We start from the raw sequence: 25,353 nt of genomic DNA, 5'->3' as shown, positions 1-25,353 counted from the left end.
CAATAAATCTATAATTGCTTGGTCTTTACTCAAACCACTTTTTTATAGAAGGATTTAAGGAGGTCTCTCTCCTCTACCAAATCACCCCCAGTTGTTCTTTGTTCACAAGATCAATCAAAGGCTCATTCTTCCCCTCTTTAGCCGAGAGAGGCTTACAAGGGGGGAATTCACTTTTGTATTTTAAAAAAATCATCTGTGTATTAGATCCTATAACATTGAACAGATTTAAGATCTGTGGTTCAAAACTATCACTTTGCTTATGGTGTTACAAATCATAAATAGGAATTAAAGCCTAACTTTTAAGTGGATGAGGTAAGTGCACAGTGAAAAAAGGAATCAAATCTTGGTCTAACAGTTTTTTCCCTTTTACTCTCCTGTTCCATTAATAGCAAGAACACTGAGAATTCATGCAAAATTCCAAACCAGGTTCCCATAGCAGCACTTAAATTTCCAATTAGAACTGCTGTTTGTAATGTAAGGCAATTTATGCCACTACAATGAGAGTTACTTTAGTGATTTTAATTCATTTTGTATCAATTAACATTGCTAGGGAGTTGCTAATAATGATTTCGTCTTCACACATTTAAATCAATACCCAAAGGTGGATTTAAAGGTCTAAGGCTGCTTGTTTTATTTATTTATTTTCATTAGATTATTCAGGGACATTTCTGGGTACGCAGGAACATTAGCAGTAAATTCCAGTTTCCTATGACTTGAAGCCATTTCTTGTATTTCTGGGGGAAAAAAATCCTCCTAAAACGTCCCTTTGCAGTTCTTTGCTTGCTTTTTTTTTTTTTTTTCCTAATACTGTATTCGGTTTTCTGTTAAAAGACAGCTCACCGGCACTTTCCATCTCGTACAACAGAAACTTCGCCATCAGGCAAACCGAGACTAGGATTTGCGCGCTCCGCGAGGCCCGGCCTTTTCGGTCCCTGTGGGCTGCCGTAGCTCGGAAAAGCAATGATTGGCCGCGGGGAGAGCGCCACTGGCTCGGCGGTTTCGCCTTTCGCCGCAGTGCTCGGAGGCCGGGTGTGTGCGGCGCCTGGAGTGGGGATTCTAGATCCCCGCCGCGAGGTGAGCGGGGTGCCCGCGCGGGCTGAAGACGGGGCCGCGCGCAGTCCCGCGTTCGAGGCCCCAAGGTTCCGTCCGCCAGGACTGGCGGGGAGCGGGGTTGGGAGAGCGGGCCCAGGAGCCTGCGAGGCGGCGGGTCCCCGCGGGACGCCGCGCTCGGTGGCTCTTCTCGGCCTCCAGAATGACCGGGAAATGGCTGGTGGTCGGCGTTTAGGTTGCTGAGCCCGGCGCTGAGAACCACTCGCCGAGAGGCGCCTAGACCGTGAGTCGCGGTGAGGAATGACACTCTCCCGGCATTTGCCTCCGAGATCTCCCCTGGTTGTCGAAGCCTCACGGGACACCGGGACGCTCCCCGGGGATTGGGCGGAAAAGTGGACCCTGAGCACAGGCACGGGCTTTGCCGAGCTTCCAGGGCTGCCGGGAATTGCGGCACTTCCACTCAAATCTGGGTAGCTATCCCGGATTCCCAGGAATTAAGAGCTGGACCTCTCCGCTCCAGCCCGCGTTCCCGAGTTGTCCTATGGGGGGCACTCACAAGTGTATGGTGTTAAGTCCTGACAGCAGAGGCTTCTGTGGGTACGGGCGTGCGCGCGGGTGCATAGCAAGTGTTTTTGTTTGGAGTGTCTAGAATTAGGATGATGCAGATAATGTTGATCGTGACTTAGCGTGCCCATCTCCCACCCTCCATAATACACGACTATTTTAGAAATAATGAAAATGCATAGAACTTTAATTAAGAAAATAATATTCACTGAATCCTTCTACAATCCCGTTGTGTGTTTTATTTATGAATGTGCTGTTTTCTACGTGAGCTAAGACTATACCTATTTTTTCCACTTAACAGTGTATAGTTTTCCATTTATATTTGAAAACTCTTATGAAATATTTTGTAATTTTTTTTATTGACTTCTTATATTCCATCATTGTGTAGGTCTCAGTTATTTAGCCATATTCCTCCTGTGGGACATTTAGGTTGTTTATGAGTTTTTGCTTCATTTTAACATCCCAGATAATACGTTGAGAACCTCTTTTTTTAAAAAACTATATCAGATTATTCCCTTGGACTGGATTCTCAGGAGTGAAGTTACTAGGCCAGATGATAAAGACATTTAAAAGAGTCTTCATTTGCCAGCTTGGTTTCCAAAAACGCTTCAGTAGTTTACATCATCCGTGCAGGAATGTTCCTATTTCACAAAAGTATGGTAGCTTGTAATACATTTCTAACATATTAGTGAGGAAGGTTGAACCTCTCTTTGGAATGATTTTTTTCATGGTGGTGTCTGGTAACTCTGCTTGTTTGAGTTTTGTGCGGGAATTGTCCACAGACTTGTGCTTATGTCTCTGTGTGTGTCCACTGTTGAAGTTATGGCATAGGCTAACCAGATGTTAGAGTAGGAAGAGACTTAAGTGATCATCTAGGATAACTCCCTTATTTTGCAGATGAGGAACCTGGGGTCACAAGAGGTGAAATGATGAGTTATCCAAGTCACACAGCTAATTAAGTACCAGAGCTGGGAGTAGAACTCAGGTTTCCTGCCTCCCAAGTGAGTACTCATTATGCTGCATCAGGCTCCCTTCCTCTGAATTGTGGCAAATAGGTTTTAGAATTTAAAAAGATATGTATGTCACCTGGATTATTTTACATTTGAGAATTGTGCTGAGTAACAAAGATAACCATCAGAGGGCCTGTAACACTGAAAAATTGGAATGTGACCCTTTCCATGGCCAGGACTAAAGTCCTTGATTATGAATGACAACCCCTTCAAGATTTTGAGAGTTGCTTTCAGAGTCTCTGTATTGGAGTAAAATATGCCTAATAAGTTATAATTTATATTCCATCATCTGGTTGCAGTTTAGCTGTTGGTTCTTATTGTTATACCTTAAAGATTTAAAAAAATTCATTGTTGCTTTAAGACCAGAGAACAAGGTTTTTTGCTTGTTTTTTTGTTTTAATTTTAAGGCTTACAGCAGGATTTCTTAACTTCAGTTGACATTTTGGGCTCTATAATCCTTTGTTGTGGAGGCTGTCCAGTGCATTGTAGAGTGTGTAGCCACATCTTTGGCTCCTATGTACTCATCCACTAGATACCAGTAGTACTGCCCTCCCTAGTCATTACAATAAAAAATGTCTCCAGGCTTTTCCAGATGTCCCTGGGGGTGGGGTGTGGAAAATCGCCTTCTAGTTGAAAACTGCTTGCTTATAGGAATTATTTGGGGAAGTTTATCAAATGAAAATTACAGCACCCCTTGTCTGAAGAACCTGACTAGGAGTAGGTCTCAGGAGTCTGCATTTTAACAAGCATTTCTCTTGCTTCTGATGCAGCTGTGTTTTGAACAATGCAGAAACATTTCTGTTTTCTCTCCTTTACCTTTCTCTTATTTGCTGGTCAATAGAGATATTAATGTGTTACTAGCTGTTGAAATGCATGGCTGATACTGTTCTAGCTCCTCTACCCAAAGTTTGAGGGGAGAAGGGACAGGGTTTTTGCTTGGCACTGGCTTGAATGTCTCTTCCACCAAGTTGGGCAGTGTGCTTAGGTTCCAGGGATACAGAATGAGTAAGGCATTTTTTTTTCTAAACTTGTCTAGGAAGCAAACTTAGATAGAACCTGCTGGGGGCGACTGGTCATCAAACGGGAACAATTACAAAACAGTTTGGTAAGCTGTCATGACAGAGAGGAAAGAAGTGCTCTGGGTGCACTGACTCACTTGTCTCTTCGGAGAGAAGGGAGGGAAGTAGTCCCCACTACTGCTCTCTCCAACTAGTCCTGTCTCTGTGGCCATTGCCTGGGTTTAGCAGAACAGTCTTGACATATTCAAAGAGCATTTGTACCTTTAGGTTGTATTAGTCAGCTTTTAAAGGGGTGCTGATGCAAAATACCAGAAATCTGTTGGTTTTGGTTTTTTTTTGGTCTTTATTTTTTTAATGTTACATTAAACAAATATGAGGTCCCCATATACCCCCCCACCCCCTCACCCCACTCCTCCCGTAACAACAACCTCCTCCATGTTGGTTTTTTATAAAAGGGTATTTATTTGGGGTAGAAGCTTAAAGTCACCAGGCCATAAAGCATAAATTACTTCCCTCACCAAAGTCTGTTGCCATGTGTTGGAGCAAAATGGCTGCCAACAACTGCAAGGGTTCAGTCTTCAGCTTCCTCCTCTGCTTAAGGCTGGGATAAGTCTCCTCTTGCTCTGCTCGCTCCACAAGGCCAGTTGTAGACTATCAGGCAAATGGCCGGTCTCTCTTCCCTGGCTCCTTTTCCGTGTCTAATGGAGCCTTCTCTCTTTCCTCACATATCTACTTCTCTGTTTACTTCCTGGGGCTCCAATATCAGAACTCCTACAGCTCCTCTGCCTTGTCTTGTCTCTGTGAGACTGCCCACCAAGGGGGCAGGAACTCTTACTAACATGGCGTGATCAAAGTCTTAATCATTATTTAATCAAGTAGAAATGAAACCTCTGAAAATAATACAATCTAATATACCCAGTGGATTAGACCAGTTTAAAAACATAATCCAATATCTATTTTTGGAATTCATAAGTAATACCAAACTGCCACAGGGGTCAAGCCTTAGTTCTGCTTAGCACCTCATAGAATTACTGTGTGAATTGCTCGTAAATCTAACACTGCCTGACACCACTGGGTGAATAAAATTTGCTTCTCCCCTCCCTTCCCTGCCACCCCAGTTTTTTTACTGAAAAATCTCTCTAGGGCATTTTGCAGATGATCTACTACTAGACCTCTCAATAGCTTCTGACAGAAAGTATATTGCCTTTGACTTAACAGGCATTTATAAAAGTAGGTCATTTAAAACAAGCCTGAGTAGGAGTTGGGGAGGGAGAGGAAGTATAGAGATTGATTATAGCTTTAATTTTGAAGGGAGTTTTACCAAGGTGACCCTGCAGAAAGGGGGTCTTTTTCCTCTTATGTATTTATGGATCAAGAGTCTTTATCTTTTGCTTCAGAAATTGTCAGAATGGTTCCTCTGCCTTATCCAATTTAAAAGATGAAAACTTAAAATTACTTGAGCCAAGTGATGGGAAAAATTGTGGTGTCAGGACCAATTTACTCATACCAAATGGATTTATGGGCAAGCCATTAAGTAACAGGGAGTAGTACCAAGAAAGCCTAATGAAGACTAATGTGAAATATATGGCTCTCCTAAAGGAAGGAGAAAATGTGTTTGAGGCAACTATCCTCTTTCCAAATAACTTTAAAAATACTTTTTTCAAGAAATTTAGCAGAATGTAGGTTTTCTGGAGAGTGCAAAGCTTGTTATTGGACCTTCTCATGTGACTTACGGTCTTTTGAGGGAGAAAAGACTCATGAAAAAAATTACAGAATATAGAAAAGTAAATAACGACAGATTATGTCAAATACAACCAAATACCAACCCATATGATGCCATAACTGAGATGGCCCATCTCCACTGTGCGAGCTCATCCAGAAAACAACTTAAACAAGTTCCTGCTTGAAATCCTCTTAGGTTCCCTATCACTGACAACAGTATTTCCAAACTTGCCGGTTCACAAGACTCTCCTAGGCTTGGGCAAACCGATTCCTGGGTCCTACTCCAGAACTACAGAGTAAGAATAATCTGCAAGTGTCCCAAATGATTGCAAGGTTGGGGAACTAACCTAGAGACTCAAACCCAAGCTCTGTAGCCTGACTGCACTGCTTCATCAGTGCCTGGGTCTCCTCCTTGCCGGTGTATCATTTTACCCTGAGATCCAAATATACCCTCAAGGGCCTTTGGTAAGACTTCTCTCCCTTCTGCTTCAGTCACATTCTCCAGGAATCTTACTGTAATCTACTAGCACTGGCCTTAGTGAGTCTTCTCTGTGCTCTCAAGGCATTCTGTGCATAATTCTATCCATACATATACCATTTTAATAAAAATTATCCGTTTACATATTTTTTGTCCCCCTCTGGAGAGTAAACTCTGAGGGTCCAAGGCCATGTCTTATTTGTGTTATCTCCTCAACCCTATGAGCTTGGCACATTTAGGTGCTCCTCGTAAGTGTGAACCTTTGAATGCCTTCAGGAAGGGGCTGATGTTAATTGGAGTAAATCTGGATGTTTAGTGAAGGAGGTGTGATCATTGAGGAGCTTAGAACAGGTAGTATAAGTACTTTTTAAAAAGATGTGGAAGGATATAAGTAATATCTTTAAAATAATTCTGCCTGTTAACCAGTTGATAGTCTAGGTCTATATTCTTTTACTGTCATAAACTTGTTACTTTGGACAAGGTATTTAATAATAACCCTATAAACCAGATGTTCACATCTTAAAGCATTTTAATGTTTTTTTAGGGAAACAAAACAAACAGCTCTTTTACCTCAGTCTTGTACATGAAGAAAGTGTGGCATAATAGATTTTCACATCTGTGATAAAAGTCAGAAAATGAACCTAAGACTCAAGAGTTGAGTCTCTTTATCAGACCTTCAGAGTTAATAGTCTCTCTAGAACCATTCAGCCACAAAACAGCACATATTCAAGACATAAATAAGCAGTTAGTAGATGATTGGGAAAATTTGTTTGTTTTTACTGAAGTCATTAAAGATACTGAATCTGTTACAGTATTTACTTTGTAATTTTTCTCTTGGCTGGTAAATGAAATTGTTGTGTGCTGTGAGTCCTGAGCAAGTAGTATTTGTAATTTCAATAGTCTGTTGAGACAGCGTAGGTACAAAAAATAAGCTGGCAACTTAGTGGAAAAGTTAAACTGCTGAGCAGACAATCAGTTGATCACACTTTTATATCTTTCAAGCCTTGGAAGAGAAATATCATAAAATTCAGGGATAGCTTTTTTAATTTGTATTTTCTTCTATTTAACAAGAGTTTAAGTTCTTCATCTAGATTCTTAATTCTTTAAGGGCATAAACTCTGGATGACATATTTTTAAATTTTCTTGCATAGTATATCATACACATATTTGTTGAACAAATGAAAAGACTAGTGTATATGTTAACCAAACTGCTAAACCTGCATGGATTTACTTTGAGGAAATCTCTAAACAAGGACCTCAAACCTGAATTCAGATTATTCAATGGATGGACTTGCAGTGAAATAAGCAGTGCTGTTTATGGAAGAATGTTTCTTAAAAACTTGGATGGAAAGCAAATTTAAGAAAACTTGAATTCTTGAAGAGAAAATTAAAATATTGTATCCATATATTTAAAGATAGATATATTGTATCTATATCCGTTTTTAAGGTTCATTGCTGTATGGCTACTAAATAATAGTGATGCTGTATTTTGCTGAAACGGGAAAATTAACTGTCAAAGTGCTGTCTTCCTTCCAGTGTCTGCCTGTGGAAATGTGAATGTTTATTCTATGACTGTCCCTCCATTGCCTTTTGAGAGCAGACAACATGCTCTCCAGATTTCATAGGTCCACAGCTGGAGGGAAATTTTTCCCCAGGATGGACCACACCTATAGCCGCTTTTGATGACATTGTACTTAACATTGTTACTAAAATGATTTAAGGCTTTTGGAATATGTGATGGAATGAATGTATTTGCATGTGGAAAGAGTGCGTCTTTTTGGGGTCTGTAGGGTGGGGTCTAGTGGTTTGAAACTGTATGTGCCCCAGAAAATCATGTCCTTAAAGCTAATCTTAAAACTTCCAGCATTTTACAAACTAAAAGACCTTCCCAGAGCTGGGGTCAGGATTAAATTAAACAGCGTTTGTAAGGATCTCAGCACTTGGTGGAGGTGGGAGTGATTGTGAGGAGTATACTGACTACATGTGAAGCAGTAATGAGAAGAGGTTTAGAACAGAGGCTCTGTAGACAACAGGACTGGTGACTGCACACACCATCTTCTGTAACAAGGCCATACCGTGAGACTGTTGTGGGGACTGAATGAGATAATGCTTGTGAAACACTTGTCTGTACCTGCCTCATAGTAAGTATTGATGTTAGCCATCATGATATAGTAATGGTGGAAGAGTTATATTGAGTGTTCATACATGGGCTTTGATACTTGATTTCCCATAAATATGTTAATGGGGTCAGGGCTTTCTTTTGTTGAATAATTAACTTTTGTTTTTACCTTTTTTGTTCCCTTTCGTATGTCTGATCAGGATTGTTAAAATGAGTCTGCGGAAGCAAACCCCCAGTGACTTCTTAAAACAAATCATAGGACGACCAGTTGTGGTAAAATTAAATTCTGGAGTGGATTATCGAGGTAATGTTTTCATGCTTCATCCTCACTGTTTTAACTAAATAAGTACATCGATTTTTATTAACTCACAGTTTTTGTTCCCACCTCTTTTTTTTTTTTTTTTTTTTCTTTAGCTCTGAGATGGTTCCTTTTAGAGACAGCTCTGTCAGCAGACTATATATACTTCTGACTTCCAGTGTGATTTGTGTGACTCAGGTCACTGCTTTGGGATGGTGTGTGCCTAAGTTCCTTAGTAATAACCAATGATGCCCAGTCAACTCAGGCATTAATTACTGGATATTGAACAACTTGGCACAGCAGCATTTGTTTTGTAGAAGTAGTCAAGATTGGCAAGCAACTATTTAGACACTTCCCACTCACATACATGATATGGTATTCAGAGATGTCTTTCTGTTCTTACAGAGAATGCTCTTTTTTTAAGATGCTATGACACTTCTGAAATTAACTTTGTGGGAGGAATGGTTTGAAATTCCATTTTTTGCAGTTACTAAATTCCTAGTCTTCCAAAGTTAAGATATGTTAAATTACCTGGAATAATTCAGGTATAGATGATTAATTCATTAGCAGGGTTTTGTGGCCCTTCCTTGGTCTCTTTTCTGAATAATTATAATAATGATAGTAGTATCTGGAACTTTTCTTATTTCCACCCATGCAAACATAATTTTATTGGGAGCTTACCATGTGCCCAGTGTGTGTTAATGACTTTACACACATTTCACTTCATCTTCATGTAAATCCTTTGAGATCTATTTTGTTATCCCCACCTAGTCAGGGAGGAGCTAGAACTTAAATTCAGGCCTGACTCAAAAACCTTGTGAAGAAACCACTCTGTTTATGTATTGCTTTAATTTCTTGACATTAGTAACATCTCCAGATTAATTTGATTTTTATAGTGGAGCTAATGGATTTATACTGAATTCTAGGTTAGTGTGCAGTCTCCATTTGTTGCTTTTCACCCTTGAACTTTTGATGAGTCCAAAGGAGGCAATAGTCTTCTAGGAATTTGTGCGTATTTAAGTGGGACTGTGCTGTGTGCTGTTTGCAGCTTTTTATTATTATTTTTTACACTAAATACATTTAGTTCTGTGATAAAAGATGTTTTTAATGGCTCCATAGGAGTCCATTGTGTGGCGGTACCATACTTTTGTGTTTTTTTACTTTTAAATTAGTGAACATTTAGGTGGTTACCCATATTTTGCTACTATAAACAATTCTGGTCCTCTGACATATATCTTGAGAACTTGTCTGAGTAACTCCTTAGCATAAATTCCCAGGGCTAGGATTTCTGAGTAATCATAATTTTGTTTTATGAATTATGTTTTTGTGGTCTCTATATTATTAGAGCAAAATATTTTGTACTATTGGCAGTACTCTAAACAATGCTCTTCTTTTGTGGTTAAATAAAAAAAATCAAGCAGTTCTCTAGCAGTTTCTCTTAAGTTTGAAAAACACTTCTTGTTTTTGTTATTTATGATTGTTTCTCCTTTGGAGAAAGTTGTAATTCCAACTGCCTGAGGAAGGTTTTTTGGTTGTTGTTTTTTAACTTGCTGTGAGAATAGATATTTTGATAAGAAGATGATATCTAACTTTGAAATGCTTATGGTTAGTTTTCAAACAGATTTGCATATCGTGTCTCAGAAAGTTCCTTGCTCATTTATCATTGTTTAGAAGTGAAATAATTCAGCAAGGAACAAACTGTAAAGTTGTATGTTACGCTTTCTTTTGATAGGAAATAGTTATTGTTCATATCCTGATTCTTTGAAAGTTTACAGCTTCTAGCAGAATTCTGTTAGATTAATGTCTTGTGCTTTCATTATACACACACCCATATATACAATTTTGAAAAGACACTTTTTGTTTAGAGGATAATGGGGGCAGAGGCACAGAGTAAGGAGCTTATTAACAAACATGAAACTTCAAATGAAACTATTGACTTGGTTAGTAAAATTGAATCTATAGTATTTATTTTACCTATTTTTTTTTTCCTAGAGAATACGACTTTAAATTAGAAACACAGGACTTAGAGGCTTGTAGATATCATCTTTTGAAAAAAATCAGTTCATCAGCATTTTGCAAGATTTATACCATCTTAACACAATTAAAAAGACTCACTCAAATAGTTTCCTTGAAAGCTCCCAAGAATGTTTTTAGCCATTTTTCTATATTAGTTTTGATTGGAGAATATTACAACTGTAACAAAACAGAATGGGATGTGTTATAATGCAATATGTTGCCCTGTATTCTCAAGCTGCTCCTCACTGTGAGTCACAGCTTTGAGTTGTTCTTTCAGGAGCACCTGCTGTCGCCTCTTCTATTATTTTAACAGATTGTGGAGACTTCCTCTTAACCCTGGAGTACATTCATCTGCTATAGTAGATGTTGTGAAAGAATGAAATAAATCTGCCAGATCCGTATTTCATTTAGTGGCTAAAGTGAAAAAAGGCCACTAGAACATAGGAGTCGTGGATAATGGTCATTTGTTCCTGCATAATTATCCACTCCTGTTTTTAGCCTTCAAAGAATCATATTTTTGTTGGAGTCGTCTTATTGTGTTACTTTTGTGAAGGCTTTCAGAGTTGCTGTTGTTATACATACCATGAGGAAAGTGGCAATTTGTTGTTTTTCTTAGTAGTTGTGGATGTATGACTGCTTTCACATTGTACACTTCTCAGCCTGTGTTCAGATTGGCGTAGAGAAAAGAAATTTTTTTGTGTTTTAGTCTACTGAGTTTCATTTACAGAATGAATTTTTATATTAAACATGTAAGAGCTAATGAATAAAGAGATTGTCAGCTCTAAGGTATACTCTATAATTTTCAACTCTTATTTGCTTTCTGTAGCTTCTTTTTGATTAAATCTTCTCCAGGGGTCCTGGCTTGCCTGGATGGCTACATGAATATAGCCCTGGAGCAGACAGAAGAATATGTAAATGGACAACTGAAGAATAAGTATGGAGATGCATTTATCCGAGGAAACAATGGTAATTTCCTTTACAGGGGTACAACATCCAAAATATGTTTTTTCAATTATCATAATCATCAGAGGGTTTTCTAGATAATTTGACAGTTCAGTTTTAGTTTTGATTCATCTTTTTTTAAAAAATGCCTTTATCTCAGCTCTTCAGTGTGACTAGTTCTTTCTTAGATGCTTCACAAAGTTTTGGGACTAGGAATTCTCATCCTTCCCTTTACTGATGAGGAACATTGGTGTACCCAAAATCCCACTCTCTTGAATACAGTTTATTATATTCCCCCCGTACATATCCCTGTGACTCACAGACTGGGAGACTGAGCTGTAAGAGTGCTCACTGTTACCCTGCTATCTCTGGTTTGCATAATTTGATAGTTAACCTGTTTTAATTGTCTTTTCTAAGCTTTCAAATTCTTTTTTTGTGGAGATTTGTACCTTTAGTTTGGCAAAAATGGTGATAAAGGAAATAGGGTTTAAAGTTATTCGGTTTTTTACAGCTAAAATAGTGCAATGATTTTTTATGGTTATTTTTATGTACCTCATTTAAAAACAGAAATTATCAATAACGTATTTGAATTGAGGGGTGGGTGTACATGATTAGAATTGTCCTTCGACCTGTCCCATGCCCATTTTTGGTCCCATCCCTGAAATGGAGTCCTAGGAATTTTTACTGATGTGTGTTCTTTAGTTCTGGATGACTTCTCCAACTCCCATAATAGTTGGTCTTTTTGCTCTAAAATAAATATTTTGACTTATGCATTAGGTTTAATCCTCAGTTTTTGTGGTACCATATTTCTTCACAGCATATCTTTATATACATCTTTTGCTTTCTTTTTAGTCCTTTCATTATGTAGAATTCCCCCCCCCCTCCATTTTTCATATTGTTCTCATTTGACTTCCTCTTTTTACTAAGAAACATTAAAATCTTATCCCATCTCAATATAGCTTATGGCAACAGTCAACCGCAAGTTCTGTGATGGTAATAGGGTAGATCCTCTTACTTGCATGCTACATCTTAGACTTGTCCAGTATCCATTCTGATCCTTCCTAAATTCAGAATTTAGGCATTCTCCCAAATTCACATGTGTAGCTGCTTCCCCTCATCTTGTAAAGAGGATCCCAGCTGTTTGAAATATCTGTGTTAAGTTCCTTGACCAAGACATCTCTTTTTTTTTTTTTTTTAAGATTTATTTATTTATTTCTCTCCCCTTCACCCCCCACCCTGGTTGCCTGTTCTCTGTGTCTGTTTGCTGCATCGTCTTTGTCCGCTTTTGTTGTTGTCAGCGGCATGGGAATCTGTATTTCTTTTTGTTGCGTCATCTTATTGTGTCAGCTCTCCGTATGTGCGGCACCATTCCTGGGCAGGCTGCACTTTCTTTTGCGCTGGGCGGCTCTCCTTATGGGGCGCACTCCTTGCATGTGGGGCTCCCCTATGCGGGGGACACCACTTCGTGGCACGGCACTCCTTGCATGCATCAGCACTGCGCATGGGCCAGCTGCACACAGGTCAAGGAGGCCCGGAGTTTGAACCACGGACCTCCCATGTGGTAGACGGACACCCTAATCACTGGGCCAAGTCCGCCGCCCCAAGACATCTCTTAATGTTTGCTTTCAACAAACCTGTCAGAACCTGAGTGGGCATGGGGTGGGAGTATACAATTTTGGAATTTTGGTGAAAGCTTGACCAGAGTGACCCAGTCATCAGTTTTGTTCTTATTTACCACATATCCTCAAGAGTTCAGATTGGGTGGTCATGAGAGGACTAGCTAAGCAAGATTTTGGATACCACCTTGGATTGAGACCCTGTCTTAGCTTGCCAGGACTGCTATGGAAAATACCACACAGTGGGTTGGCTTAACAGCATTTATTGTCTCATGGTTTTAAAGGATAAAACTCCAAAATGACGTCGGCAAGTTCATGTTTTTGGGGTTGATAGCAATCTGGTGATGACAGTCCTCCTCACATGGCAGTCTCTCTTTTTTTTTTCTGTGTTTCTCTGACCCCATCTGAATTTCCTCTTCCTAAGGCTTTTTCTGGTCATACAAATTAAGACCCGCCCTGATTTATTTTGGCCATACCTTAACTAATAGTAATATCTTTAAAAGGTTCTGTTTATAAATGGGTTCACACCCACAGGGGCACAGATTAGGATTTGAACATGACTTTTGTGACTTTCGTAGGTGACATGATTCAGTCCCTAACATACCCCAATAGGGAACTCAAATTTAGGGTTTTGGTATCTTTAAAAAAAAAAAAAAAGAAATCCTCCTCAGCTCTTAAATGTATCCTGTTGCAATTAAAAAGGCAAGTTTAGAGTTTATATTGGGGGGGGATAGATGAAAAATTTATTATAGTTTAATTTTTTTTTAAATTTCCCTTCCCCCCCATCCCCAGTTGTCTGCTCTCTCTGTTCATTCATTGTGTGTTATTCTGTGACCACTTCTATCCTTATCAGTGGCACTGGAAATCTGTGTTTCTTTTTGTTGCATCATCTTGTTGTGTCAGCTTTCTGTGTGTACGGTACCATTCCTGGGCAGACTGCACTTTCTTTCGCGCTGGGCGGCTCTCCTTACGGGGTGCACTCCTTGAGCGTGGGGCTCCCCTACGTGGGGGACACCCCTGCATGGCTGGGCACTCCTTGCGCGCATCAGCACTGCACATGGGCCAGCTCCACACGGGTCAAGGGGGCCTGGGGTTTGAACCGTGGACCTCCCGTGTGGTAGACGGATGCCCTATCCATTGGGCCAAGTCCGCTTCTGTTATTGTTTAATTTTTGATGTGAAATGTAGCTTGGTAAATTTACTGATTTACTTTCCTAAAAATGTAATTATTATACTTCAAATTTTAAAGAATTCTTAGATTTCAGAAACTTTCACATGTATTTTATCCTCCTAGTCACATTTACAGAGTCAATCAGATACATAGTTAAGCTAGAACAGAGGTCCTGTAAGACATCAAACTTAGGTCTAGATTTATAAAAATAGCCTTAAAGTATGTCTAGAGTTTGTTGTGTTTTATGAAAATGCCTTTTAAATTTGAAAAGGTGTCAGGCCAAAATGTTTGCTTTTAGCGCGCTTACTACTATTATATTTAAGAGCTTTTTTTTTTTTTTTTTCAGTGCTGTACATAAGTACACAGAAGAGAAGGATGTGAAGATACCAGAGGGGGCAGTATTTTTCATACTTGGATATATTTTTTATGAAATGGTGTTTTTTAATATTTTTTGGCTCTTTTGTTATCTTATTTGTCCTGTTTTCATAATAGTTGGTGATTTTTCACTAAAGTGGGATAAATGTATCAAATTGTTGGATTTAATTGTAAAGAGTTCTTTCACATTGATTTTCTTTTACCTCTAGTGTAAAGAAAGCAAAAATAATTTATAAAAAGATAAAAAGTCTGTTTCTTCCTAAAGATTATTTAAGTTCAAGCAATATGGATTGTTTTGCTTTGCTTTTTTTGGCTGACTAAAGTGATGCATCTATTGGACATATAATTAAAACCTTTCCAAGGTGTCCTTCATCCCATTCTCTGCTATTTGCCACACAAAATGCTTTAGTGAAAATGTCCCATCAAGACATATAGTTTCAGTGTGAGGCTGTAAAAAGAATCCCTGAAGTCAAAAGTCCACTATCTGATTCAGTCATCTAGATAGACCTGGGGATCTAACAGTGGCACTTCCACACAATGAATGGGAATACGAAATGAGTGGGGGGTAGGGTGGGGATTCTAAAGATTAACAATATGCCAGTTGAGTGAAAAACTCCTATAAGCCAAGTCTGCCAGCAGTCATCTTGGCAAATCCTCCTTTGCAGTTTGACTTCTTAGATTTTCTTGCTCCCTTTCAGGAGCATTGGCATTGATGTTATTCTCTCAGTTTATGTAGAGGCAGAGCCATTCCTTACATATCTGGCAATCATTTAGATTAAACCAAAGCCTAAAATTTATAAACTCTTTCACCTTCCATTTGCTAAACTGTGATTGGGAAAGAATTTCTCCTAACTCTTGTCTGGTGAGTGACTTTTAGGGAATCCTTTCTCTAAAATCAGAGCTGTTTGAGTGTGACGTTGTCCAGGAGTAGAGCACCAAGATTTCATGTTGCTTGGCACAAGGCATCTCCTCCGGGTTATGTGACTCCTGCTGAGAGTGTTTTCACAATTTATTAATGAGCTTTCCACAGCCTTGCTTAAGTCTCTGAACAGTCTTAATGCTGTCTCTAGGATCAACAAATCTATCTGGGCACTGTGGTTGAATGAACACCAGACGATTGTGTGAACGTTGAGTTGGCCTCTCTTCCCTGCCTCCCAGCCTAAACAATGCCTGTTTCAGGAGCTGGCGGTGTGATTTTAAACAATTGCCTTGTTGCAGGATGTGGGGGCAGGATAGGAAAGAAGAGGGTGAAGGGGTGCTGGTGCTGGTGTGGAGAGGGGAATGTGGCCATTTTCCTTTTTTATTTTAAAGATCAGAGAGTCATTGGAAGCAATTATTTTTTAATTAATAATGGGAAGGATGAACAGATATTTCACAAGGCTTTTCTGTGTGCATACTGAAAATAAAACACTTTATGCTGTGCTCAATAATTTATCACTTCTTGACAGGGGCTTTGTAAGTACATATCACCAATTTGCTCTTTTAAAATGACGTCTTTTAAGGAGAAAATGGATGTCCCCCCAAATGGAACATTCATGTTCTCATTTGTATTGTAGAGTATGTGGGCTTGCCTGCTTTCTGTGTCCCTTCATTCACCTATATCATCCACCTCTAAAAGCAATTCCATTGTTATCTTCCACCAATCTATAACATCCTATTTCTGCTAACTTCCTCCCTGACCTCCCCCTTGGTATATAAGTCTTTATTTTCCCCTTGCTATCTCTCTATTTTAATAGCTTTACAGTGGAATAGTGGTTTCAACCATGAAACTACTTTTAATCAAGATCGACTTTAGGAAACTATACCATTTTTATGGTAATAAAGGGTTGTATTATGCGCTTTTACCAGTGCAAGTTGTCCCTAGTGTATACCTGCACATTATAGAATTGTAAAATAAAGTGTAAATGCTAAAATTACTTTTTTCTTAACCATGGTCTCCTAGAGGTCAGTGAATGATTTCCAGATGCATTGTAGCAAAGAAATTTGTTCTAGGTTAAAGAACTTTTCACTTGAATAAGTATATTTTCCCTGGCTCTTCCCTCTCCCCCCAGCTCTTTCTCTTGGACTGTGGCAAAACAGAATGTTTAGCAAGAAACAGACAATGGTGCTTGATTTTTATACTCTCTGACTTCATATTCTGTTTTGGTCTTTGAGCTATTCCTTGACTAATCTTCCAGCAAGTTGAATTGATTCTTCAAAACTGTTTATCCCAAAACAGAGCTGTTGACAAGTACAAATACAGATGGCAGGCATGTGGTATGATTTTTATGTTCTCATCTTAGCATTCAGTAAGGGAATGTTACTGAGAGATGGTACGTCTTAAGCCTTTTGTTCATGGCAATATGGAATGCATGGTAGCTGTGCTTATAATTATGTAACACAGAAACAAATATTTAAGGGACTTGCTTAAGATCTAAAAAAAATAGCAATGACAGCATGTCAGGTTTATCACCTTGGAAGCTATAATAATCTACTTTTTAAGAATAGAAGCAACCTTTAGAGAAAAAATGTCTTCAATAATAACAGTGACTCATGAGTGACCTTAGTACAGCATTCCAGGCAGAAAGTCCAGTCTGTTCCTTTACTGGTAACAGACACACCCATCCTTGAACTGACCTTTGTCCTCAGCAAATGGTCCTGCAGAGTATTGGCTAGCTCTTCTCTGCAGAGGCAGATCCTAGCCCATTCTATGGCCAGGGCTATTTTTTAAAATGTTACATTAAAAAAATATGAGGTCCCCATATACCCCACCCCCCTCACTCCACTCCTCCTATACCAACAACGTCCTCCAACATCATGGGACATTCATTGCACTTGGAAATACATCTCTGAGCACTGCTGCATCACATGGTCAGTGGTCCACATTATAGTTAACACTCTCCCCCAGTCCACCCAGTGGGCCATGGGAGGACATACAATGTCCAGTAACTGTCCCTGCAGTACCACCCAGGACAACTCCAAGTCCTGAAAATGCTCCCACATCACATCTCTTTCTCCATCTCAATGCTAATTTACTTCCATTACTAATCATAATAGTTCCAGAATAGAGTATCAGTAAGTCCACTCTAATCCATACTCTATTCCTCCATTCTGTGGACCCTGGCATGGTTATGTACACTCCACTTCTGTATCGAGAGGGTGCTTAAATTCCACTTGGATGATGAATGCAGTACTCCTGCTTGCAGTTGTAGGCACTCTTGGTTCCCTGGTGTGGTGGTTGACCTTCACCTCCCTGTTAGCTGGCTGAGGTAAGTCCAATAAACCAGAGGGAGGGAGTTGCAAGTCTGTTGAGACTCAGGGCCTGGCTATCACATGAACAGTTGAGAGATTCAGGTCCCCAGAGTATACACTAAACCCCAATGCCAACCACAGGTCCAGTAAAAGTGACAAGAGAGGCTTGTGAACAAAGATCACATCTGAGTCCAACTACATCACACTCAGGAACACAAACTCCAAAGTAGGGCCAACTGACATGGCACTGAAGTCCATCTGCCATGACCATAGAACCTGTGGGTCTCTGTAGCCCTCAGAAGAACCAATACCTGGGGTTGTATCTACTTTAGCTGTCTCTGGGACTCTGCTGAGGTGTGCGTAAGGGCGACCCCTCTGATGACCTCCCAGCTCTTTTTTTGGAGACTCATAGCCATATGAACTCATTTGTCCTTTCCATTTCCCCCTTTTATTCAAGTTCAAAAAGCATTTTTAACTCCTGATATTACATGTAGGCTGAGATACTCTGCTGGTCTGAGTTGATCCTTTTATTCAAGGTTGTTCTCCAGCCACATCATCAGCTCTACTTGGTAGTAATCCCTTAGTGCCAGGGAGGCTCATCCCTGGGAGTCATGTCCCATGCTGGGGGGAGGGCAATGCATTTACATGCTGAGTTTGACTTTGAGACTGGCCACATTTGAGCAACATGGAGGCTCCCAGGAGGTAACTCTTAGGCACCCTGCAGCTCTAGGCCTAGTTCTTATTTCAGGCACACAGGCTCACAAGCATAGTCATTAGTATCAAGGGCTCCTTATTGATCTTAGCTATTGCACTCGGGATTGTTGCTGTTCCATTAGGGAATGTGACAGAGCTCCCCAGGCCAGGGCTATTTTGGATCGCCCAACTGTGTGTTAACTGTTTTTCTCTCCACAAAAAGAAATTGATGGCAAAAGGAAGACAAGCTGCAGTCTTTCTCTTCCCTGATCTTGTTTCAGGAGGCTGGTGCCCAGTAGTATGGCCCTGACTGCCTTTACAAAGACTGCTTCCTAATGATCGTTGAGCTAGACACCACCTGAAAGTTAGTTCTAGATATTTGGCACTTTTATTCCAGTAGCCGCCACCCATGTGTACCAGTACACAGCAGAGCAGCCTTCACTGTCTCCATGGCGACCGACCAACCTTGCTGCTTATCCAAAGTTCAGTTATCGAAAATGGAGGTGAGGGCATGGGTGTGTCCAGGCAAGAATGGTTCCATATGTGACAGGACAGTGGCCATAACCCTGACGGATACCTGCTCTGTTCCTCCTGCGTTTTGCCTGCTTCCTTCCTTTGGACTGGGGTGGGGAGTTGGCCAGGTAGTACTGGTTTGAGAAAGTGCTAGCAGAAATCAGTTTAATATTAATTGACTGATAACTGTGGACAGGCACTGTGGTAGATAAGTAAATATGACATTTCATACCCTCCATATTGAGTTTGTAAGTTTTGAGTATTTATGGTGGAAAATTATGCTATCCTGTACTCCTGTACTTGTTTTTTTTTTTAATTGGACCAAAGTTGTGAAAATTAAAAAAAAAATCTAAACTCTTTCCTAGATGGATTTGACCTCTCAGCTATTAATATATATTAGCATCGTAAAATTCTGGAAAACCCTCAGGACTTGCACCAGATAACTCTGAAATGTGATTATCTCTATCCATGTAACTCCTGGTCTTCCACAGGTCCATTTGGTTCAACATCTCATCTTTACACTGTTTGTTTGTTTTAATCTAGCAAAAGCCAGATTTTCTGCTTTAACTGAAGAGTCATGTAGAATATTTTTTATTTGAAAACCTATTTTGATTCATCTGTAGTATTGAAGGATTTTTTCAATTGATAATTTGGGAGTTATGGTAAATAGAAAGTTGGACATATTCTAGGAGACTTTATGAAATCATAAAACTCTGGAGCTGTTGGGAAAGACTACTGCCCTTCTAGAAGCCTACTTTACAAAAATGTTCAAACCCATATGGACTCTATTTATTTCAGTTTTTTATTGACATGGATGCTGGTGGGTTTGGCAAAGTATTGTGCCAATAGTTTGGATTAAAGAAGAGAGGCCAGTTTATGAAGAACTTAAGTTTAGAGACACAGTTTTACTACCATCGTGTGCATGCAGCGTTCCAAATCCCTAGTCAGTGTTTATACCAATTAAAAGTCCCACTGAACTTGCAATAATAAAGAAAAAATTTAAGTCTGTAATTAGTATGTGTTCAGTTGAGGGGATGTTGCTAGGGCACAGGACAGTTTACTTGTATCAGACACAAACAATCCTCAAAATCACACTGGTTTGAAACAACAAATGATTTTCACTCAGGCTCCACATTTACACCCATAGGCTCTCAGGTGACCCTTCTGCTTGTTGGGGTCACCTGAGAGCCCAGGTACAGGGAGGCACCAGCCCCTTATGCTGTCACCATCTCAACACAAGGATTCAGGGTTTGCTGCCACAGGGTAAGGGAGCATAAAGAATCCTGTCCTGGCTCTTAAATTTTTTGTTAGAGGTCACACCAGTCACTTCCACTAATGCCACACTAAGTTTGCAGCAAAGTGTGACCCTTCATGGGCCCAGAAGTGGAACAAACAGAAACATTGGTGAGCAGTAGTGTCTGCCCCCAGAAGATTAGCCATAACCTTTGCATGTTGAATATTCTTAACCATCCTTCATAATGCATATCCAAATCCAAAGCTGAAGTCTTGGTGAGATTTTACTGCATTGAAGAAAGTGCTAATACTGGGTTTGAGAGACCTGTGTTCCAGCTGCCTTAATCACTATTCACTAGATACCAAAGGAAAATAGTAGCTGTGGCTCCTTCCATGGGTTTTAGAAGCTGACACTGGGTAGATTGGTTGTAGGTTAACATTAAAGTCTCAATAATAAATTTCTAGATTTACGAGAAAATGCAGACAACAAGAAAAATCTTTCCATAGACTGGAGTCCCAGGTTTGGTTCTCGATTTCCCAGTGCCTCCTTAGAAAAGCAAAAACAGAGCAGACAGCCAGTGCAAAATGAGGGCGGGGCAGGGGAGGGAATAAATAAAATCTTAAAAAAAAAAGTTAATCCATTCCTGGTAATCCATTGTAAGTAGGATTTTTTGGTGAGTAGGGTCTTAAATTAAAATGTGAAGTCTATTATAAGAGAATGAAATTCAGGCAAAGGGAAAGCCATGGAAGCAAGAAGCTGAAAGCAATGAAACCCAGAAGAAAAGGGAGACACCAGCAGATGCCTTGCTGTGTGATGGGAGTTCAGGATCACCAGCAGTTGGTCTTCTGGAAAAAAGCATTATCGCAATGGTGTCTTGGTTTGGACATTTTCACAGCTTCAAAACTGTAAACTTGTAAGCTAGTAAATTCCCATAGTTAAAGTCAACACATTTCACAGTATCTGATATCAGCAACTTAGCAAACTAAAACACTAGGTTATCCTTACCTCAAACCAAACAAGTATGTGTTCACAGTGGGGAGATGATTATGGAGTCTTTAGCACATCAGAACTATCCTCTGTATTAAATGTTTTTCAAAGGCACACATCTAAATTTTTACATCTAAAATTTACCTTATCTCGTTTGAGACGTTGTTTATATGGCTCTTCTTCCCAGTATGTTCAACATCCTTTACAAATGTCTTTATGCTGAGAGAGTGAACGTGCCTTGTTCAAAGATGTCCCATCAATAGAACCTGGTCTTTGAGGGGTTTTTTTTCTTTTTCTTGAATGGTACTCTGGCAGAGAGTGCTTCACACACCCTTCCTATTTCCTCTTGCACTACCATAGATGCAGAAATTTCTGAGATAATTCCCCACATTGGTGTCCAGTACAGTACCCACAGGGGAATCAAACCTTCATCTTGATTTCACTAGCCAACTGAGCTAATCCCCTCACACATTCTCTCCTTGTCACTGAACAATATTAGTTGCCTTTTCTAGATGTGGACACATGAAGCAAAGAGGCTAAGTGACTTGCCTTGGGTCACTTGGAGAGTTGGTTCAACTATTAGAATAACAGTTTCCACTGCTATTTGATCAAGCTCTTAAGTGGTGGGTTCCATTGATTGCCTCTATTAGCATGCATTTAATCAGTAAATCAATTTCTCTTTTCCTGTTCGTCCTCCCAGTAGTCGAAACAAGAAGGTTCCAAGATACACATATAGACTGCTGTCCTCTACATTCATAGATGATGTTGCTGACTGATTTGTCATTGCTCTGCTCGGGTGTGACAGGAAAGATCAATAGGCGGCCAATAGCCCTTTACACACGGCCAAGGTAAAAACTGCCCCTTGGCTTGGACTGCAGGCCATTTGCAGAGACTAGGAGTTTTTGAGAGAACTGTCTCAGAATTTGTTTTTTCCCTTGGAGTCTCCCTAATCCCAATGACTATGCAACAGGTTGTTTTCCAGCAGCCCTTTTCTGTGCCTTCATATTAGAAGCTGTGCTTCATCAGACTCAGTAAATATATGACGGAGAAATGGAGACAGGCTGCATATTAATCTGAACTGGTGCTTCCTCCCTGGTCCAACCCTGACTGAATCTTTTGTTCTTGGTTACAGGTTTATTTGCTCACGTTTAATAAAGACTGAAATAATTTGGTGCCTCTTCTAAAGAGTGAGATTTGCCGTGTCAGTTGACCCACGGTCCCCTGTGGCCCCTCGCTCAGTACGTGTACCTAGGACTCTCCAGCTCCCACTGCTTGAAGCTTGACCCACACCACAGAACTACTGTGCACTCCCAAACCAGAGCACATAGAGAGCCAACTTAAAATCACTATGTAATAATTTTAAGTCAAACAGGTTAGGTTCCCTCCATGTTATTTGATAAGTTTACTTCAGACTTCTCTTTTTCTTTTCTCCTTATTTTTCAGTTTATTATAAAAGCAACTTTATTTTTTGGTTTGTTTTTGTTTTTTCCTTTTCATCAAACCTGATCACTTTGGGAACTATAAGCAAAAGTCCTGGATATAAAGAGATGGAGTAGGCCCTGATCAAAATGCTGTATTGTGTTTATTTCCCTGGAAGGATTTAAAATAAAGAATTTGTGAGAGATTGAAGCAGAATAGACACTTATTCTTGGCTAGAAGTGTGCTATGAATGAATCTGTTTTGTCTGTTCAGAGAAATAAAATTGTTTTGACTGAAGGGAAAACAAGGATAAATAATCAAACCATTAGGGCAATGGCATTGTGAAGCCATTCTTTCTATTTAAACCCAATGCTGACTTTTAATATGATTACTTTTTGTTATTGTTCATTTCCCTTTCATGAAGTGAAACTTACCCCAAACTATCATATTCTCTTCTCTCCATTGTTCTTCTATCTTTCATTTATTTTTATGGGAGATACCAGCTTTTAGACGCTACAGTTTCAATTCTCCACACCTGTCCCTCCCAAATTATGCAGGCATTATTTCTCTCAAAGTTGCCCTTATTTTGAATTCCCTGTCAGTTTTGTTATTTTTAAAAGCTGACTCTTCACCAAGCTTTCTGTGTGAAGGTGGAAGGGGATGTGCTAAAGCCCCCGTTGTGTTCAGTGGAAACAGTACTCATAGTGAGTGACCTTGAGTGCCTGGTAGTGACTGCCACTCACCTAGGTGCTTTAGAAATTCAATTAAACCTGTGGAGAGAGGTCCCTGTCAGGCATCTATATGTGAGAGGCATCAGAACATCACTGCAGTTTAAACTTAAAACAACCAAGAGACTAGATCAATTTTAGCACCATTGTAGACTGGAGGCTCCTTGAAGACAGGGCTGTGTCTTTTTTGGCTTTTTATTTCCGGTGCCTGAAGGCATCTGGCACATTGCTGCTCGTTTGCAGTCTTCCTGCTGACAAGTACATACATAGAAACACAATCCTTGTGTCCTATTTAAATAATTTACCTAAGTCTTTGGGAAGCATTTGTACTTCTGGATAGAACTGCCTTCATTCCCTGCATTAGGCCTGTTATAATTATTTGAAAGTTTAAAAACACTTGACAATCAGGCAAGTTACAGTTCAATAAGGACCTTAATTTTCCTAACAGCTAGTGGAAGTTCATTGTGCTACAGACTGACCATGTGACACATTTTCGGCTCACCTGGCTGAGGGTTTCATTACTTAGAAATCAGAGGAAACACCAACAAGAGCTGATACTGGACAAATGAGGAAATGCTCACCGACAGCAAAGTGATGGGAATTTGGGAAAGACAGTGACTTTGTCATCTTAGCATGTGGACCAGGAAATAAGAGAAATGTTAAGCGTATTTGCACATGTATCACAGCCTCTGTGAAAGCAGATATCAGAAAGTTTATGAAGAATGTCATCTTGTGGGAAGAGACGCCAGAAGTTTAGGAACCTTGGTTAAATTTCTTCTCTGCACAGCTCAGAAAGAAAAGGGGTGGCCTCCAGGGAGTTCCACATGATGATAATTGTAGCCAACCTTTATTCAAGGCTTACTTTATGTTGGACACTGTTCTAAGCTCTATACAACTCATTTAATCTTCACAAGAATCCTATGAGATAGATCTTAGTATTCCTTTTACAAATGAGGAAACTGAAGCACAGAGAGCTGAAGAAGTTAACCTCAACCAACTAGTAAGTGGCAGGGGTAGGATTTAAACCTACCATTCTGGCTCCAGAGACTGTAGACCATCAACTGAATATGTCAAGAAGCCTAAACCCCCAAATGAACTGAGGCTTTTTCAGAGAAAAGTGAACAACAAAAGGATAGGCCCACTTGTTAATAAAGATAGTATGGTGTCAACAGATGGCAAGAAGGCTGGACCACTCAGGTCTTATTTTATGTTTCTTATTCAGAAAGGAGAATCTCCAAACTGAAAACGCTTCTGGGATAGAAACAGAATCCCCCAAAATAAAATAAAACAACTGTAGCTACTCTTAAGTCTCCAGTAACATTGAGTTACGTCCCACTTCACAAAGCAGCTTGCACTGAGGAAACAGGAACTTAGGAACCTGTGAGAATCAAGAAATGAGAGCCATGACAATGCCCTGGTTTGCAAAAAGGGAGAAAAGAAAAGGCTGTGAAACAACAGACCAGCAAGCTTTTATGTTAAAACCTTGAAATATTCAAATGAATATTGCACTTCGGGGGAAAAAAGGGTGATTATAAGGAGCCAGTATAGGTTTACCTGAAGAAGGCATGTCAAGACAATGTAATATTTTAGTCAATATAGAATCTAGCAAACTAGAGGAATATTATAATCATAGCATCATCCTTGACATGTCAAAACCACTGTCACCATAGCAGCATCCTGGCCAACAATGGTTGAGCAGTTTCCATGTGCCAGACACTGTCTAAAGCACTTGGCACTATTATCTCATTTAATCCTCATGGTCATGGTCTTTCTCAGTCTTTACAAGGCATTGAACAAAGTTTCTCAACTTGGTGGACAAGATATAAAAGCATGATTGGAGGATTTGTAACTTTTAAAAGAGAAAAGGCAGTGGATGTTTAAAAAAACACATCTGGCGAACAACTAAAATGTGTGGTAGTCTTGCAAATAAATACCGAAAAAGAATCAATAAGCTGGAATAAGATGAGAGCAATAAACTGGGGGCAGTTATTTTAAGCTGCATAACACAGTCTGGGGAGACCCAGAATCACTGAACCTCAGAGTTAGAAGGAAATGTTGGTCTTCTATCTCACCTAAGCAGTTATACAGCCCAGCATTTTTCAGCCAGCAGGTTGGCATGAATAGTGGATAATGAAATCAGTGTAGTAGGTAAAGGACAGCGTTTTAAGA

General features: G+C 39.8%; 1 protein-coding gene across 6 annotated transcripts; it reads left to right on the top strand.

Moving 5' to 3' along the window:
* The first annotated feature begins 951 nt into the window (after window positions 1–951).
* LSM6 (LSM6 homolog, U6 small nuclear RNA and mRNA degradation associated) lies at window positions 952–22,666 on the top strand. Of its 6 annotated transcripts, none has more exons than XR_011648555.1 (5): window positions 952–1,074; window positions 8,163–8,266; window positions 11,129–11,242; window positions 14,351–21,885; window positions 22,170–22,666. XR_011648555.1 is itself a non-coding variant. In XM_071214474.1 (5 exons), the coding sequence occupies exons 3-5, from the start codon at window positions 8,173–8,175 to the stop codon at window positions 14,383–14,385; spliced, it is 243 nt and encodes an 80-aa protein (XP_071070575.1). In that variant the 5' UTR covers window positions 952–1,074; window positions 2,512–2,615; window positions 8,163–8,172; the 3' UTR covers window positions 14,386–22,666. The 6 variants fall into 6 exon arrangements, 5 of the variants coding, with proteins under 5 accessions (XP_071070575.1, XP_071070571.1, XP_004456559.1 ...); XM_071214474.1 differs by adding an exon at window positions 2,512–2,615 and having other exon boundaries at window positions 14,351–22,666; XM_071214475.1 differs by lacking the exon at window positions 22,170–22,666 and adding an exon at window positions 2,512–2,615 and having other exon boundaries at window positions 1,021–1,343; window positions 14,351–19,827.
* Window positions 22,667–25,353: the final 2,687 nt, after the last annotated feature.

Source organism: Dasypus novemcinctus, chromosome 1, assembly GCF_030445035.2.
Source record: "Dasypus novemcinctus isolate mDasNov1 chromosome 1, mDasNov1.1.hap2, whole genome shotgun sequence".
NCBI lineage: Eukaryota > Metazoa > Chordata > Mammalia > Cingulata > Dasypodidae > Dasypus > Dasypus novemcinctus.
This window is presented reverse-complemented; position numbering and strand designations above follow the sequence as displayed.

Bases quoted from the DNA above. Each gene is read 5' to 3' on its own strand.
- LSM6 (XM_071214470.1), top strand. From the start codon at position 8,173: ATGAGTCTGCGGAAGCAAACCCCCAGTGACTTCTTAAAACAAATCATA. The intron at 8,267-11,128 runs GTAATGTTTTCA...AATCTTCTCCAG, and splicing joins TTCTGGAGTGGATTATCGAG to GGGTCCTGGCTTGCCTGGAT. The intron at 11,243-14,350 runs GTAATTTCCTTT...TTTTTTTTTCAG, and splicing joins ATTTATCCGAGGAAACAATG to TGCTGTACATAAGTACACAG.